This window comes from Myotis davidii, unplaced genomic scaffold, assembly GCF_000327345.1.
Source record: "Myotis davidii unplaced genomic scaffold, ASM32734v1 scaffold296, whole genome shotgun sequence".
NCBI lineage: Eukaryota > Metazoa > Chordata > Mammalia > Chiroptera > Vespertilionidae > Myotis > Myotis davidii.
In genome coordinates, this window is record NW_006288889.1 from 2,735,703 (window position 1) to 2,752,607 (window position 16,905).

The 16,905-nt window shown below is 46.8% G+C and overlaps 1 protein-coding gene across 1 annotated transcript in view; it reads left to right on the forward strand.

Moving 5' to 3' along the window:
* SLC9A4 (solute carrier family 9, subfamily A (NHE4, cation proton antiporter 4), member 4) overlaps positions 1–8,836 on the forward strand; it is a 78,213-nt gene extending 69,377 nt beyond the window's left edge. The window contains 1 exon segment of the mRNA XM_006761124.2: positions 7,147–8,836. Within this exon segment, the coding sequence (XP_006761187.2) occupies positions 7,147–7,493 (347 nt within the window). The 3' untranslated portion in view covers positions 7,494–8,836.
* Positions 8,837–16,905: the final 8,069 nt, after the last annotated feature.

Consider the following 16,905-nt stretch of genomic DNA (forward strand, 5'->3'; position numbering starts at 1 on the left):
GCCATCCTCACAGCAAGGAGAGACCGGGAGGCTGCTGCACACGAAGGTGACTTGCATGCCTGGCTGCTGGTCCTCTTTTCTGTAAAGAGCCAGATGATATATATTTTGGGGCTTGGGGGCCAAAATGAAAAATCAAGAATATTATATAGGTACTTCTAGAAACAAAAAGAGGGAGAGAGACAAAGAGAGAGAGAAAAAAACTTTTTTATTAATCTAATTCAAAAATTTATTGATGGACACTGAAATTTGAATTTCCTATCATTTTACTTGTCATGACATAGTCTTTTAATTTTTTCAGCCATTTAAAAATGTAACAACCATTTTCAGTTCACAGGCAGCAGACCGAATATAGCCCAAGGCTCCTAATTTGTAAACCCCTGACTTAGAAAAACAAAAAAATGGGCACATTTTTAAAGTCACAGGCACCCATGGTTTAAAAATTTCCAGAATTCTCCAAAGTTGGTTAAATTTTACTAAAATAATTTCATCAAATTTACTGATTAAATATTTCCCTTGTAATATCTGTACACGCGTATGCGCGCGCGTGCACAGACACACACACACACACACACGCATATCAATTTCAATTTTCCTAAAATTTCAAGAATTTAAATCACATTTGAAATTCAAATAACCTAAACATATATGATTTTATTTTATTTTTTTATATATTTGTATTGATTTCAGAGAGGGAAAGGGAGCAAAAAATAAAAAATTCAACGATGAGAGAGAATCATTGATTGGCTGCCTCCTGCACACCCCTACTGGGAATAGAGCCCAAAACCTGGGCTTGTGCCCTGACCGGGAATTGAACCCATGACCTCTCGGGTCATTGGTAGATGCTCAACCACTGAGCCATGCCGGTGGGCATATGTAGGATTTTAGAATTAAATCTTTGAAAAGTGAATATATTATTCTTTAAAATTAAACTTTTTATTTCTGATTTTAAAACTTGCTTGATATAAAAACAAAATCAACCAGTATTGAAAGGAATGAAAAGAAAGTTAAAAGTACTTGAAACCCCCAAACCCAGATATAATCACTATAGATAGTCTGGGCGGGGTCCTATAATTCTCTCTACACCATCCTGATCCAGACCCTACCCTTACCTGATACAAAAAAACCCACAAAAACAAAAATCACAAACCACCAGCACCATTGTATACATAAAATCATAGTATAGGCATTGTTTTGTAACTTTTATAAATTGTCTAATTCACTGAACCATATGTTGTAGACAACTTCCCATGTCAATAGAGATTAACCTTTTGAGCTTTTTTAATGACTTAATAAAAATAAATTATATAAGAACACCATGGTTTATTTAGCTAAATCCTTACTGATAAATATTTAAGGTAGTTCCAAATTTTTTGTGAATATAAGCAATGATATATAATAAGTGCCTTGGACCACTTATGATGGATTTTTGCTCAAATATGCAGTTATTTTCTTAGTACTTTTTCCTGGAAGTAAAAATTTGGGGTAAAAAATTATATATATTTAAATTTATGTACATCAAACGTCTGTGAGAAAAGTCATTGCTGAACACTTTTACCATCACTGGCTATTGTCAAACTTTAGAGTATTCTATGATATGATAGGATAAAATTTAATTTTCATGAGTTTTTTTATTTTAGTGTGGTTGAGCATCATTTCGTAATTTTAGAGCCATCTGTCTTTCTTTTGAGGAAGTTTCTGTGTTTCCTTGGCCCATTGTTTTCTATTTGGTTGCTGGTTTCCTTAAGTGAATTTGAAGAACATTATATAACTAGGACATCACCTATTGTCTCGTATTTGTTGTTAATGCTTTTTCCTCAAGTTTCCAGTTATCTTTTAGTTTTTGGACACACTTGCCATTCAGATTCTGATTAATCAAATTTACTTGATTTCCAAAGAAAAATTAGAAAATGATTTACAGTAGAACCTTGGTTCTCAAACTTCATTCATTCTGGAAGGCTGTTCAAGAAGTGATTTGTTTGAAAACTGAATCATTTTTTACCATTAGAAATAATGTAAATTGAATTAACTCATTCCAGACCCCCAAATGATTCCATTTTAACCTTTCTTATATACGGTACATGTCTAACGCACTGTTTAACCTATGAACAAACACGTCTTTTCTTACATTTATCAAACCACCCCCTTCAGCACTGGTCCCAGCGGTGTCTTTCAGGGAAGCCTGCAGCATCTTCACTTGGTCACATGTCACTGCCTGGAAATGCTGCCACAGGCGAACTGCTTTTCCTTCATCCAAATCAGCCAGTTTTCCTACCTCTTCAACTGCCTGTGGTCATTGCTTCATTCACACCCTTAGCAACAGTAGCACTCTTGATGGCTGCTTTATGTTTTAAAATTGTGCTAATTGTCCATTTCATCAGCAACAAAAGCAACCCCCCCTACACACACACACACACACACACACACACACACATCTCCCCTAAAAAATATTCATGGCACAATTTCTTGAGATAACAAACCAGGTTTAGTGGTAAACTGACTCACATCCTCTCCTTTTTTTGTGGCCTGAGGGACACTTTTTGTCATGCTGTTGTATCAGCAAGAAAGGGTTATGAGGTAGAGAACTGAAATTCCACAACTTGAGACCTTATTTCTATAAACAACGTAGTTTGAGGACCAAGGTTTAACTAGACCCAATATTTTTCATCTAGAACTTTAATAGCTTGACTTTCTCATATAAATTTCAGATCATCTGAGATTTATCTTTGTGTAGATTAAGATAGAGATTGTTTTCAAATAGCTTTGTTCCTGTCCCCACACAATTTTTCCCTTTAAAAGGAAAGGCCATCTTTGTTGTCCTAAAGCCACTCATCCTGAGTTTTGAGCTCTCAGTTCCGTCTCATTGGTTCAGTATCTCTCAGATCACAGTCTTGTGACTAGTACTATTTTATGTTGTGAAAGCTATTCCAAAAACAACAGCAAGCAAAAAAGAGCCCAGTTACAGGGCACATAATAGATTGATTTTAAAGACCTTCCTGCTCTGACTCGTTTGGTGCTGTTTATGTTGTGAGAGTGAACAGAAGGCATGAAGGCCTCACAGTCATTTCTGGTGATATGAACCCAGTATCACCTGCTAAGGCAGCAGGAAATAGCTTTCCTGAGCACTAATGCACAAACCTTAAGTAAAGCATTATACACAAAATACAGCCGAACAGCCCTAGTGGTTTGGCTCAGTGGATAGAGCATTGGCCCAAGTTTGATTCTGGTCAAGGGCACATGCCCGGGTTGTGGGCTCGATCCCCAAGGAGGGATGGGGGCGGGGTGTAGGAGGCAGCCGATCAATGATTCTCTCTCATCATTGATGTTTCTAGCTCTGTTTCCCTCTCCCTTCCTCTCTGAAATCAATAACAATGTATTTTTAAAAATGCAGCAGAACATTAAAGGAATACTACACCTTACAAAGTGGAACGTATTCCAGACGTGTGGTTGTTGAACATTTGGAATGTGTTTACATTCTTCACCAGATGACCAGGTCAAAAGAGCATGTCCTTGCAATCAGTGTCCTAAAAGCCCTCTCACTCACACTTCCAGTGAGATCATAGAATCCTGGGAGAACGGACACAGGACTTCCATGGGGAAAACATCAACCCACCTCTCGTGCTGTCACTCCTCTCTGTGAAGGGGAGGTTCTGGTACTTTCCACACACAGAGTGCTGCCCCATGTGAAGCCAGTCGGCTCACAGCAAGCTCTTGGGACCGTGGTGGGAACCACGTGCTGGTAAGTGTGCAGGAAACATGAGCTGTCGTGACTGCCACTCTGAGAGGGTCAAAGAGGACTTGCCCAGGCCGATGGAGATGCTTTTGGAAAGGAAGACAACACGTCAGAAACGTCAGTTCTCCGTGAACTGATTGAGAAATGAAGTGACGCCTTCATCCCAATGATTTTTTCTTTCAAATGTGCTCAACTGATTCTACATTTCCTTCAGTGAGTGAAATTGCGGCACACCTAGAAATCTGAGAAGGAAAAGCAGTGAAGTGGGACTTATCCTTAGCACGTTCTAAAGAATTATAATCACCCTGGTGAGACTGAGACAGTCCTCGGGTGTATCTGGGCACATGACTGAAATCCTCAAGGCCTTCTGGGCTGAACCAGGTCAGGAAATGGCAGAGGGGCTTTAGGGCGGAAGCCAGAGGGGCTCCCAGGCAGCAGGTCGCCCTGGCTAACCAGGCCGCTGCTTGGAAAGCACTTCCTTCCTCCCGCCCTTTGTCTCCCAGAGGCAGAGCAGCCCTTGCTCTAGATGGCTGGGAGCTCCCTGCTGGTTTGAGGGGTCTCCACATCCTCTTCCCAGGCTCCTTTGCCATTGGGGCTCACCTGGTACCACAGGAACAGAGGTCCTGCCTGGACAGCCTTCTATGCCCGAGCCTGCCAACAACCAGTGTAGACGGGGATGAAGGAGCTCAGGATGGAGGGGAGAAGGCTGTGGGCAGAGAAGGGACTCAGTGCCGCAGACTGTGCACCTGAAATTGGTTAAAATGAAAAAGGCTAAATGCTAAATTCTAGGTGATGTGTATTTACCACAACTGACACCAGACCAAGCACAAGGCGGGCGTGGGGAAGGGCTGCCCAGGTCTTGGTCTGCACCTGGGGGTCCGCTCTCATCCCAGCAGGAGGCTCGCCCGGCCCAGAGCAAGGCCCTTCCCCTGCTTCTCCTTCATGACCCGCCCAGTGCGGGTCCAGATGGGAGGCTCTCCGTGCTGGCAGGCGGAAGAGCAGATGTTCACATCTTACTGCTGAGGAGACTTCTCCACCACCTTCCCCTGGCACTGTGCTCTCCCTGCCCTCCCCTCCCCCTGGCAGTGTGCTCTCCCTGCCCTCCCCCTGGCACTGTGCTGCCTGGGTGTGGGGAGTATAGGTGTGCAAATGAGCCAGAAAGCTGTCCCCACTCTCCTTCTGCACCCCCCCTCCCCCACTTTCCAAGGAACTACTTTCTCCCATTTTGGACAGATCTCATGATTTAAGTTGCAAGTCACCTGCCCAAGCCTCTTTCTAGTGCATAGAACCCACTTTCTGACAACCAGACAGTGGTCAGGAGATGGCAAATAGAAGCTGCCCACTGAGGAAGCACATGCTAGAAAGGAGTGGTTGGAAGCCAGGAGAGGGAAGTGGGGAGGGGAGAGAGAGGAGGCTGGGCACTGGGGGCAGACACATCAGCTGTGTTTTCTTAGGTGTTTAGGTAGTGTTCCAAGCACCAAAGAATCAAGGGTATCTCTGGTTCCAGGCCAATCGTAGAGTACAAATTAAAGAGCAATCATTAAAAATGAACAAGTAATCCTATATAATATAAGGCTCATATGCAAATCAACCAAAAGGCAGAACAACCGGTCGCTATGACATGCACTGACCACCAGGGGGCAGACACTCAATGCAGAAGCTGCCTCCTGGTGGTCAGTGTGCTCCCACAGGGGGAGTGCTGCTCAGTCAGAAGCTGGGCTTATGGCTGGCGAGTGCAGCAGCCGTGCGGGAGCCTCTCCCACCTCTATGGCAGCGCTAAGGATGTCCTACTGCTGGCTTAGGCCCACTCCCCCATCAGTCAGGCATCCTCCAAGGGCTCCCAAACTGCAAGAGGGCGCAGGCCAGGCTGAGAGACCCCTCCACCCCGGCATGAATTTCATGCACCAGGCCTCTAGTATACGATGTTTTCTTTATTCAAAGTGTTGATTCCAGCTTTCTGTCCCCCTCAGCTTCCAAGCGACATTCTCAGGATAAATTGGTCACATTTGGGGGAAAACATCATTGAACAGGGCACTTTTAAGATTGTGTGATGTCCCATATGCTAACCACACTTGGTCAAGTGTAAGCCTGTGTGCGCTGTTAGCTCTAGCTCTGGGGATTTTGTTTTTTGTCTTGCTTTTTAGAAGGGAGAAGAAGGTGGGAGGAAGAACTTGATTTCAGGTTTAAATAAAAGGCCTTAAAATACCTCAATTCTCAGGAGGATATTTAAAGGAAAATAAATGTCTGAGGTTAAAATTTTGAGAAAATGAGAATTAAAGATCTTGTGAAAGATACCCTTTGAGGATGTGTGCACAGCAAAGGAAAGGCCATGTCCTGGGCACGTTGCAGCTCTTTGTGAGGGCAGCCAAGAGGGGACATTGCATGGATCCCCAGTGGTTTTCCTGTTCGGACCCACATGTGACATTGTAAGGTGACAGACTGGTGGGGGGCGACAGCCAGACAGGCTCTGCTCAGACCTGCCTTCATTGTGTGATGCTGAAAGTCACTTAACCTCTGAAACCTTCACCTATGAAATGAGCATCATGCTTTTTCTCATCACAAAGAGTTATAATAAGGATCCAATGGCATAATAGTGTAGGATGGTTAGCACAGTGGCAGACACATAATATGTTTCCAGTAAATGGACTATGTCCTCATTGTCATTGCCATTGTGTGCCAGCCGCGATCTGTTCCTCTTCTTCCCTCTTTTGAAATGAGAGCATCTAGTCGTAGTTGCTTTGCCACACATGGCTGTCTACGTGCTCGCTCCTTGACCCTGTTTCTCTGAAATTGGCTAGTTGAAGGTTAAAAGGGAAGAAACTCAGATTTAATGCTTTCTGGCAACACTGATTAAAAAACAAGCCTAGCTAAAGACAGTCATTTTCATATCGCACTACCACGTACCTTCAGTCTTTGACAACACAAAGGACCAACTGTTCTGATTTTGTAAAAAACACTCCCTACTTGCCTGGAGGAGACAAGCTTGATACGCTTGTCTATGACACTGCACATACAGCTTCTCCGGTTGATCCTTGAGCAACTCAAGTTTGAACTGCGTGGGTCCACTTGCTAGTATATGTGGATTTTTAAATAACTATGTAGATTTATTTTCTCTTCCTTTGATTTTATTAACGGCATTTTACTTTCTGTCGCTAACGTTAATGTAAGACTGCAGTTCCTGGACTTCGGACTGTGCAGGCAGTTGGTACCCCTCATCCACATGCTACTCAAGGGTCAACTGTGCTCTGCTCTCCCGCTGGGGTAGCAGACCTGGGGGGAAGGTCATGCCGATAAGAAAGCTGAGTGTCCAAGCTGGACCCTCCAAAGGGACGGCTTCGCGCTGAGCTCTCGCCATCGGGGTGCTCTCTCCTGTCTGACCTGGCCTTGCTCTGACCTCTTCTCGTCATGATTTCTAGATGTGGACAGCAGTGATTCGGAACTCTCCTTCATCATGTTCAACGCACACTCTCCAACACGGTCGCTTCAGGAGAGACCACGGACACAACAAATAACCACAAGGAAGAGTTTAAACAGAGGAGGGAAGCCGTCCGGCTCTGGCTATCAAACAAGTCCAAGCCAAGAAGAGCATGTTGGCCGGAGCAAAAGGGCTTTGAGGCCCAAACCGCTGTTTCACACTGTGGATGAGGAGCGTGGATCTGGAGAAGAGAGTGGGGAAGAGGCCTCAGCCCCGGGCACCAGAGGGTCGGCTGAGCACAGGAGGGAGCGCCGCAGGTCTTGCAGCCCTTTGCTCCGAAAGAAATAGTCGTGTTGCACACAGGGTGCTCGCGTGCTTCGCCCAAGCCATCTCCCTGTTGTGTGGGTGGAGGGTTTTCAGAATTCTGAAGAAAGCTACTGAGTTTGCTTTTCTGAAGCTGTGAGTCAGGCATCTGTAAGAGGCAGGGCGTTTCTGAGGACGGGAGCACTAACTTGCAGGCGGTGTCATATTCTTAGCTGGTATACTTTGTAGATGCTTTCCTGTGAGTCAAAGACCTTTATCACCCCAGAAATTATTCACTAAGAATTTCTAAGAGTGTGTGATCCATTTAATTTATTGAGATGCAATGCTTCACAATATGCACGTACAACTTACAGTCAAGGTAGCCCTCAGAGGAGCCCTAGAAATATTCTGACCCAACTCCGTGAGGTTACAAATGAGGACATCTTGCCCAAGGTCATGTGGTGAGTTGCTGCTTCACAAGCTAATTGACCTCCCTTCCAGGAGAATGCATTTGATTTTAATTTTGATACGCACTATTCAGTAATTATGGGGAGAGGTAAAACTTATCATAGCATTGCTATACTTAATCAGTAGCAACAATAGATACAGACTAAAGAATTAACCTACAGACAATGAGCTTGTCTATATTATAATTAGAATATTTCTTTCAAAAACAAATATTAGAAACAAAATAGCCATAATCAGGCTTTAAATAGCAATTATATACCAGGTATTTATTAGATGTGCATTTTTAAGGTATGGTATTTTGCTCTAAGGATTGAAACTATTCTCCAACTTAATTTTCCATCTTCATTGACCCCAAACTTGACCTTGAACCTCACACTCCAGCCCATCAACTATGTTAGATGGCTTTATCTTTCCTTCCTCTCTCCTCTCTCTCCTCTTTTCTGTCTTCTGGCCACCGAGATATTTAAGGTTTATGAAGTACTATTTATTGTGCCAATGGCTAGTCTATAAAGATAAGTTAACCATCTGTCCTTTATCACTGCTATTGTTGACATCTCTGAGCATCACCAACTGACTTAACCGTGCATCTTTCAAGGTCGCCCAGTTCCCCAGAGCCTTGTCCTCTGGTGTTACCCGTGCCAGTGGCTGATGAAAATGCAGGACTTCCCACAGGTTTATAGTTTGTGAATGGCACTCACTCAGGTTCGGCTGCAGTGGTAGAAATGGCAAAGGAACCATTTGTCTTTCTTCTTCTGAATCTAAAATACAAGACTGCTTCCAAGTTGTCTAAATATTTGCATCTTAATAAAATTGTATACTACCACATACTAGCAATCAGCCCAAAGGGACAAAGCACATATAAGACCCAGGGATCTCTGGGCTTTTCTTTTTATTTAAACAAACCAGCAGTCAAAGCCACACATACAAAAAAAAAAACCTATGGCCCTGGAGAGGGTGTCAGTGAGTCACTACCCTTAAACCGTAGATGGACAGACAGAGACAGAGAGGGGTTGTCAGAAATCACCTTTCCAAATCCACACGCAGGCTGGTTCTTGAGAGGTGGGCCATGGCCTGGTCCCTCACTGGACTTTCCACACATGCCAGAACCTGTCCTGCGGAGGCCCTCCCGGAGGTGCCCCGGTGCTGCGGGGAGTCGCCTGACTGTGTTATGGAATGTGGAATTTATGAAACTGGCGCGGAAGTGACAATCGGACATTGTGAGGGTCAGGAAAGAGCCTTTAATTAAAGCAGCGCTGCTGATTCAGGGGCCTCTAAGATCCAGATCCTGAACCACCTGGACAGTGAGATTTTCTCTATATATTGAAGGGGTTAAAAAGAACAAAACAGGGCAGAGAAACATTTATTGTGCTCTGCAGATATCCTGCAGAAAGCTTGCAGCCTTGAGCACAGCATAGCTCAGATAACCAGGAGACACCTGGCATGGGAGGAACCAAGGAGGGACCAGGCCCGTCTCCCACATTCTTCCACAAATGGAGTTAATTACCGGCTAGCAAGAGATTGCAGTAGAAAGCAGGTTACTGGGACAATTTCAGATTGCTAGCCGCCCAAAAACGTCCCATTTTCCCTATCAACTATGGTTCTTCTCAGAGAGGCTGGCTCCATTTGGGAGACGGTTAGGCTTCGAGAGTAGTTCTCCTTTAACTGATGGAAGTCATAATGGAGTTGTTTTCCCAGAGGACTTTGCTCACCTAGACACTATCTGGTCAGGGCTGCCCATGTCTGAGAAGCAGCCCTGGGACCTGCCTGGAAGGCACGGCGAGCGAGCAGCCCGCAGTCCTGGTGGCTCTGGTAGACTCAGAGAGCTCGTGGTGGGCTGGCCTCTGTTTTTCATCCAAGATGGCTTCAAAATGCAGTGTGATCTGATCTTCGTTCCTTTCGTGAGGATGACTTGAGGGTATAACAGGTGCCCGAGGGATGCTCTAGTTTCCCAGAACAAGTGTTTTGAACAGACACCACACACCTCAGCAGCAAAAGGTTCCTCTGGAGTGCTGAAGAAGATCTGGCTCTTCTTCCTTCCTCGGCTCCCAGAGGGCTGAATCCCATGAGGGGTGCTCTCCCCAGCCTGCTGCTCCGGGCCTGGCTGCTGCTCCAGGCCTGCTGCTCTGGGCCTGCTACTCCAGGCCTGCTGCTGCTGCTCCAGGCCTGCTGCTGGCCCCCTGAGCAGTCTGCCTGCTCCGCCAGGGGCAGATTTGCCCTTTTATCTTTAACCTCAAAAAATCAGACACATAGCCCATAGAATCTTAATTTTCTCTGTAAGTAGTTTGTTTGCTTTGCTTTTTGTTTTCTCAAACCTATTTACATTGCTAGGCTGAATGGTTTTGTTTCCATGAATTCTGAAGTTGGATAAAGTAGCGTTTCCTTGTATTTATCCTATACAGAGGCTTTCCACTTTAAGGTTTTTCACATGTTTTCTGGTGCTTATGGTCAATGTTCGTATTCATCTTCCCCAGCCTTGACGTTATGCCACAGGCACCAGGCTCATCTTCAATCACCTGCTAACAGAAACCCTGGCCAGAAGTTCCAGGGGGATCTACAAGGACAAAGTGGAGATAAGATTCTCAGCGTTGCTCATGAAGGCCATGTACTTCTGTTTTCTCTTCTTGGAAATGTTAAAGGGTCATGGGAGGTAGGGCTGGAATTACCTCCTGAATTCAGTGATAGAGTGACCATTGCTGTATGGCAGGTGCTGCTGGGTCAGGTGTGTGGCAGAACTCAGCTCTTCAGCTTAGAGAGCTGGTTTCAGGCACAGGGAAGCCCTCAGACCTCCTTGCCTGTTTGGATGCCTGCCACTCAGATCATTTAGATTTTAAAATCAATATAATTATTCAGAGCTCAGACTCTGAAGTCAGACCACTCCTAGCTGTAGGACCTTGGGCAACTTAACTATCTTCCCTAAGCTGAAAATTACTGATTAATATTCTAAGGTATTAATTTTATCTACATCATAAAATGATAACAAGGATTAACTAAAATAACATGTAAGATTCTTAGCTCTGTGCTTGTTTTATGCTAAGAGCTGGATGACTAACAGCTGTAACTATTTAGGCTAAAATATCTACTCCTGAGAAAAGGTGTACAGGGATTGGATAACATGCCGAGGCATAAATAACAGAAATCGGAGACTTTTCTGAGAGACATTGGATTGTCGTAATAGAGGACACTGGGGCCCTGGTGAGAGGATGTGGCAGACACAGAAAGCACTGAAACATGACCCCTGGCATGTCTCTACCAGCACCCATCTGTCCACAGCAAAACCAGAGGTGAGGTCTGAATATAGATGCATGTTTTTCAATCACAGCTTGTTTATTTCTGTCTAGTTCGCTCAAAATCATTGCATTTCCTACGTTGGGGACAGTTACCCTGGTGTCTAATTTTAACCACAGTTTATCTCCAAAGAGACCGTGAATTCCCACGCCCTGCCTCGGTAACCCACAGCAGGCCAGTCCAGGAAGGAGTGCTCCTCCGGCAGGGCACTGAGCATACGGCTCTACGCCTCAGCTCCAGGTCTGCTCCATAAGAGGCCTTCCCTCAAAAAGAGTGATTTTTTAATGTATGGATATAAAATAGAGGGATACATTTTCAAGAATTTTCAGCATGGAAAAAATAGCTTCTAGTTCTGTTTCCTAACTTTCTAAAATTAGGAAAAGTAATTTTTTAAAAATAAAGTCAATAAATATGTGTTGGTGTTGTCTAAGGTTTTTGCAAATATATTTCATCCACAAATAAGACAGGTGGCTTATTGTAGACTAGAGGCCCAGTGCAGGAAATTCATGTATGGGTGCAGTCCCTAGGCCTAGCTGGCAATTGAAGCATGAGCGTCTGGACTGGAAGGGCAGGTCCCAGCTGACCTCTGGGCCCTGGGCAGCACCCAGGCGCTCAGACCCCCACACACCCGCCTCCACCTGAGTCATGGTGCCCAAGTCCCCAGGCGGAGATGGGGTGAGCTGGATGCTGCGGGCCGGGGCGCAGCATGGGCCTCTGGGCCACCCAGCAGTGCTGCATGGTAGTAGGGCAGGCAGCGCACTCTCTCCCAGCTGGCCTCAGTAGACCGGCTCCTGCTCAAACCCACAGTGAGCCTGACTGGCCCCTGTGATCCTGGCAGCAGCAGCCCTGCTCACCCAGAAGCCCATTGGGGCCAGCAGCACCTCCACTGCCACCCGCTGCCAGTGCCTCATCACTGACGCCTGCCATGCTCTGTGCCACCCTCTGGAGGTCAGCGCACATCATAGCAAGCAGTCAAACTCCCGGTGGAACTCCTGGTCCAGGGGACAATTTGCATATTAGGCTTTTACTCTATAGGATATCTTCCATTGATCTCAGAGAGGAAGGGAGAGGGAGAGAGGGATAGAAACATCAATGATGAGAGGGAATCATGGATCGGCTGCCTCCTGCACGCGCCACACTGGGGATCGAGACCACAACCCAGGCATGTGCCCTGACAGGGAGTCAAACCTTGACCTCCTGAGTCATATGTCGATATTCAACCACTGAGCCATGCCCACCAGGCTCTTGTTCTCATTTTAAAGGAGAGAGAATTAGCACTCCAGAGGTCTACTTGCCCAAAACAGCCAAGTTACGCAGTGGCAGAGTCAGAGGAGGGAGGGGGACTTGTTCCTCTGTGTTAATTGGTTCAGCCAGGCAGGCGGGTGGACAGACACTGTCTCTGGCTCTTCAAGCGGCATTTCCTTGAGGCCTTCAGATTCCCCGCATGACCCCCCACCTGCCCTACCTGCCATCAGAGCTGAGGAGGGTGGAGGATAAGAAGGACTTGGGAGGGGATGTGGGAGGGGGAGGGAGGGGCAGAGCTGGGAGCACCACAGACACCAGTGGGAGTTAGAGGCAGAGATCTGGATGCTGACCGCCCTGTCCCAGCATCTCAGGAGCGTTTCTTTCTCCAGAACACCACAAGCATTGCCTTAGACCGCGGGACTTGGGCTGGTCTCGGCCGTTCTGTCCTGTGGTGCAGGATCCTCTCTGTCCAGGGACTGGAGTCGGGGACTGGAGTCGGACGCCCTGAGCAAGCCCGTTGCATTGGACCCTGAGCCCTTTTGTGTCACGTGTGACCCGGTTCCAGGCACAGCTGATCTGTGTGTCCAAAAGGGGGCTTCATTTTCCTAGTTTTCAACGTTTGCTTTAAATAATACTGTACTTTCTGTTTTGTTGTTTTTTGTACCCAAAATAAAACCATTTGCTTGTTTCCAATAAGTACTTGTCACCACTGAAGAGAGCTTTTGGAGGGAGGGGAGTGGCGGCGTGGAGGGATGAGGGCTGCCTGGACCTCAGGGTGGGAGGCTGGTCATGAACACTCCATGTCCCTCGTGTGGAGTCAAACTAAAGTCTGGGTTTACAGCCAGGCCCTCAAAACGACGGGTTCTGACCCAGGCCCCCTGCGGCAGCTGCCGGAGACCCTGCCTTCCTGGGGGGAGCGGAGCATGGGCCTCCTCTCCCCCTGCCCACATTGTCCCTCATGCTCTGGCTTCCCTCTAGCACACCCCAAAGCCGCCATCTCGGCTCCCACCATTTCCAATCTCTCTGAATCGCCCGGGGAGGGTGCTGTCGCCTCCTGCTGTCTCCCCGCTTCCTCTCCACATCAGTCTACTCCTGACACAGGAGCCAGAGGGCCTGTCCCCACTGTGTCAGCCCAGTGGGTCCTCACCTACACCCCCGGCGCCTCTCCCTGTACTCAGGGGATGCCAGGTGCGCACGGGCCCTCCATCGCTGCAGGATGTGCCCCACCCAGCCTCAACCCCCTTCCATTGGCCTCATGCTTGTCCCGCTGCCCCTCCGTGCGCTGCCCCTCTGCCCGATGCCCCTCTCCAGGCGTCCGCCTGGCTCTCCTCCATCAGACCACTTCCTCTCGGCGAGCCTCCCTTTGCCCCTCCCTCCCAGAGCCCCTATGTGGCTTCATTCCCATGTTTTCATGGTGCCTGTGCCCTCTAACGGCTGCACCTCATGTCTGTCCGAGGCTGTTTCCTCCCCACACCCCGTCCTCTCCTGGCGGAACACACACTCCATAGGACAGAGCCCCCGGCTCCCTGCTGCTCTGCAAATGGACAAATGGATTCAGTGCAAGATGCCTGGGACCCAGCGGGCGCTCAGTCGGTGATACGGTGAGTAAGAGGCTCAGGCAGCGGCGTTAGGTGTGGTGGCCATGGGAAGGCAGACTCACTGGGAGCCGAGGGCTGTGAGCTCTGGGCCAGCGCTCAGGGCGACCGTGGGAGCCACGTGTTTGTTTTCACGCAAGAAGGCAGGACGAAGAGAACGAAAAAGGATCAGCAGCATGTGGTTTCCCTCAACTACTTAAAAGCTGATGATCTCATTCCTTGTTTAAAGCTGTGAATAGAAACCCTTAGATCAACGCTGTGAGGCGGGATCTGGGATTATCTGAGATTCCATGGAGAGTACGTGGCCTTCGCCCACAAGGATGGTGCTTAGTAACCGCCGGCTTTTGGTGCTGTGATTCGTGCACTGGTGAGGGGTGGCCTGCGGGATCAGCCCGCTGTGGGAGCTCCTCTCATCTTGGTCAGCCAAGAGGCTGCTCCTGCTGTGGGAGCGCCACGCACTGACCATCAGGTGGCAGCTCCTGCATTAAGTGTCTGGTCAAACGGTCATTCTGGTCATTCTGCCGTTCCGTCTCTGGGCTTTTATTATATGGGATTTAAATTTCTCCTGACTGAATTCTGTCAAGCTGCTTATTTCTAACTCCTCCTGGAAAGCCCAGGAGGGCAGGCGGGAAGCACCCTCAGGACACCAGTCACTGTTCAGGGCCAACCGAGCAATAACCCAGGAGAACAGACAGCTGCCTGCGACAGTGCTGTTCTCGCCTTTCATTAGCGAGTGGCATGTTGTTTCATCTCTGCACAATATTTGATTAGTAAGTTTTTTCTGAGACACTAATGAGCTCCCAAGCCAGGAGTGCTCACGTAAGTAGGAAAGGTTAGCAATAAAGTTTCCCACTGCCTGGCCTTCTTCAAGTTGGGGTTTGTTCAGCAAATAACTGGAACCAGGTATAAACAGCCAAGATGATCATTATTATTTCCAGGCGCAGAAATACAGCTCTCAGATGGAATTGGATGGTCCTGAAGGCAAGGTTTACACTCTGTGTCCAGGGATCAGTCTTGAGTAGAACAATAATAACAGCCGGCATTACAGAGCACTTGCTCTATGCCAGGCATTACTCAAAATGCTTCGCAGACACCGTGCAGCCTCACGCTGTCTGAAATGACAAGAGGCAGATTTAGAGAGATTAAGTAACAGGTGCAAGGTCACCCCCCTACCAAGGAAGACCTTGGAAACCAGGTTTGTTTGGTCCATAACCACCAAACTAAACCGTCTCCCTGAGAACTGGGAATTTAATGACTCAGATCCACATGCTTCTTCCTCGCCTCAGAAAGAACCTGTGGGAAGAACAGAATCTCCATCCGACCAAAAAAGAACTTTGTTAGAAAATGGACAAATCGATTCAATGCAAGACAATGAGATTTCAAAAATATGATTTTTCAACTTAATGGATGACCTAAAATTAGATGATGATGGGATTAATCATTTGTATAATGAATACTTTTTTAAAGACAAATAAAATGTATTCTGTCTGATTTTATTTATTTACTTATTTATTTTATTAAATGTATTGGGGTAATATTGGTTAATAAAATTACATAGGTTTCCAGTGTATGATTCTTTAGTACATCATACGTATATTGCATTATGTCAATTATATGTTGTTTTCAAAAAACGTAGATCTTGGTGATCAAATGAGTTCTCTGTGGAAGAAGAGGAAGGCCATGTGCTAACCTGATAACTCAGGGGAGGCCTGTATGGTGGTCTTGCAAACTCACAGACCAAAGTAACCACAAAGGGTGGTCTGAACTTAAACTTTAACTACAAGCAGTTATAGTGGGTAGTCACGCCCTAGACCAACCACTTTACCTTCCCTGATAAAAGTCAATGTTTACCTTAACTGAGCCTATTGTCTTTTTGCATCTAGGATAACATCTTTGTGAAATGTCAGGGTAACTTGTAACTTCCCTGTTTCCAGACCCCTCAGGGCACAGCAAATGCCCTGGGCGCCAGGACAGAGCCCACAGATTCCTTCATTGCTGTTGTTGTCCTGTTAATTGCTGACTGTTACCTGTCCTGCACCCACCTAAGTGAAAGAAGCGTGTGTCTATCATTTGACTTTTTAATCCAATCCCAGGGGTTTTTCCCTCCCTCCCCTTTGCTTTCTCTCACCTCCCTAATCTATCACCAGTGGATTTCATGTCACCCACCTTTGTCTCCTCCCTGGATTGTCATGTATAAAACAAGGTGAAAACCGCCCTTCTCTGGCGCATTATCCCAATCTGTTGAGGCTCTGCTTCCCCACAATTGTCGACAGTTTGGCTCAAATAAACTCACAAAAATTCTTTACAGGTTTGAATGTTTTTATGTTAACATCTCCAAGCAGACAAACTCCGCAGTCATGGGAGTTTGGAAACACTGCACTGTGAAGGGTGCTGACAATGGAAATACAGCTGACAGCCATTGAGGGCAAAGACCATGGCCTTGACTGGGGAGGCTGTGGGAGGCTGGTCATGAACACTTTTTGTCATCAAAAAAGCCCTGGGGACGCGATGCTGCATTAAATGGACCTAGTAAGTCCCAAGTGGTCAGATGTGGCTGAGCAGGCCAGGGCTTCAGATTCTCCCCAGGACTCAGCGAGTGTTGTCACCTGGCGGTACCATCTGTCTGGGGATGACCTGGTAGCTGCCTCCTCCAACAGAGCGACAAGGAAGAATTCAGAATCAGAAGCCTGGGTTGGAGTACCAGCTCCATCCCTCGTGTGTGTGTGATGCTGCCTCAGTCCTTTGACCTCTCAAGTTAGTTCATATCACTAAGTTGTGGGTAGACATCTACTCTACCTACCTCTTGAATGGTTGTGATTCTTGAATGAGGTCAAGAGTTGGGCAAATTCAGAAGTAGAGAGCTG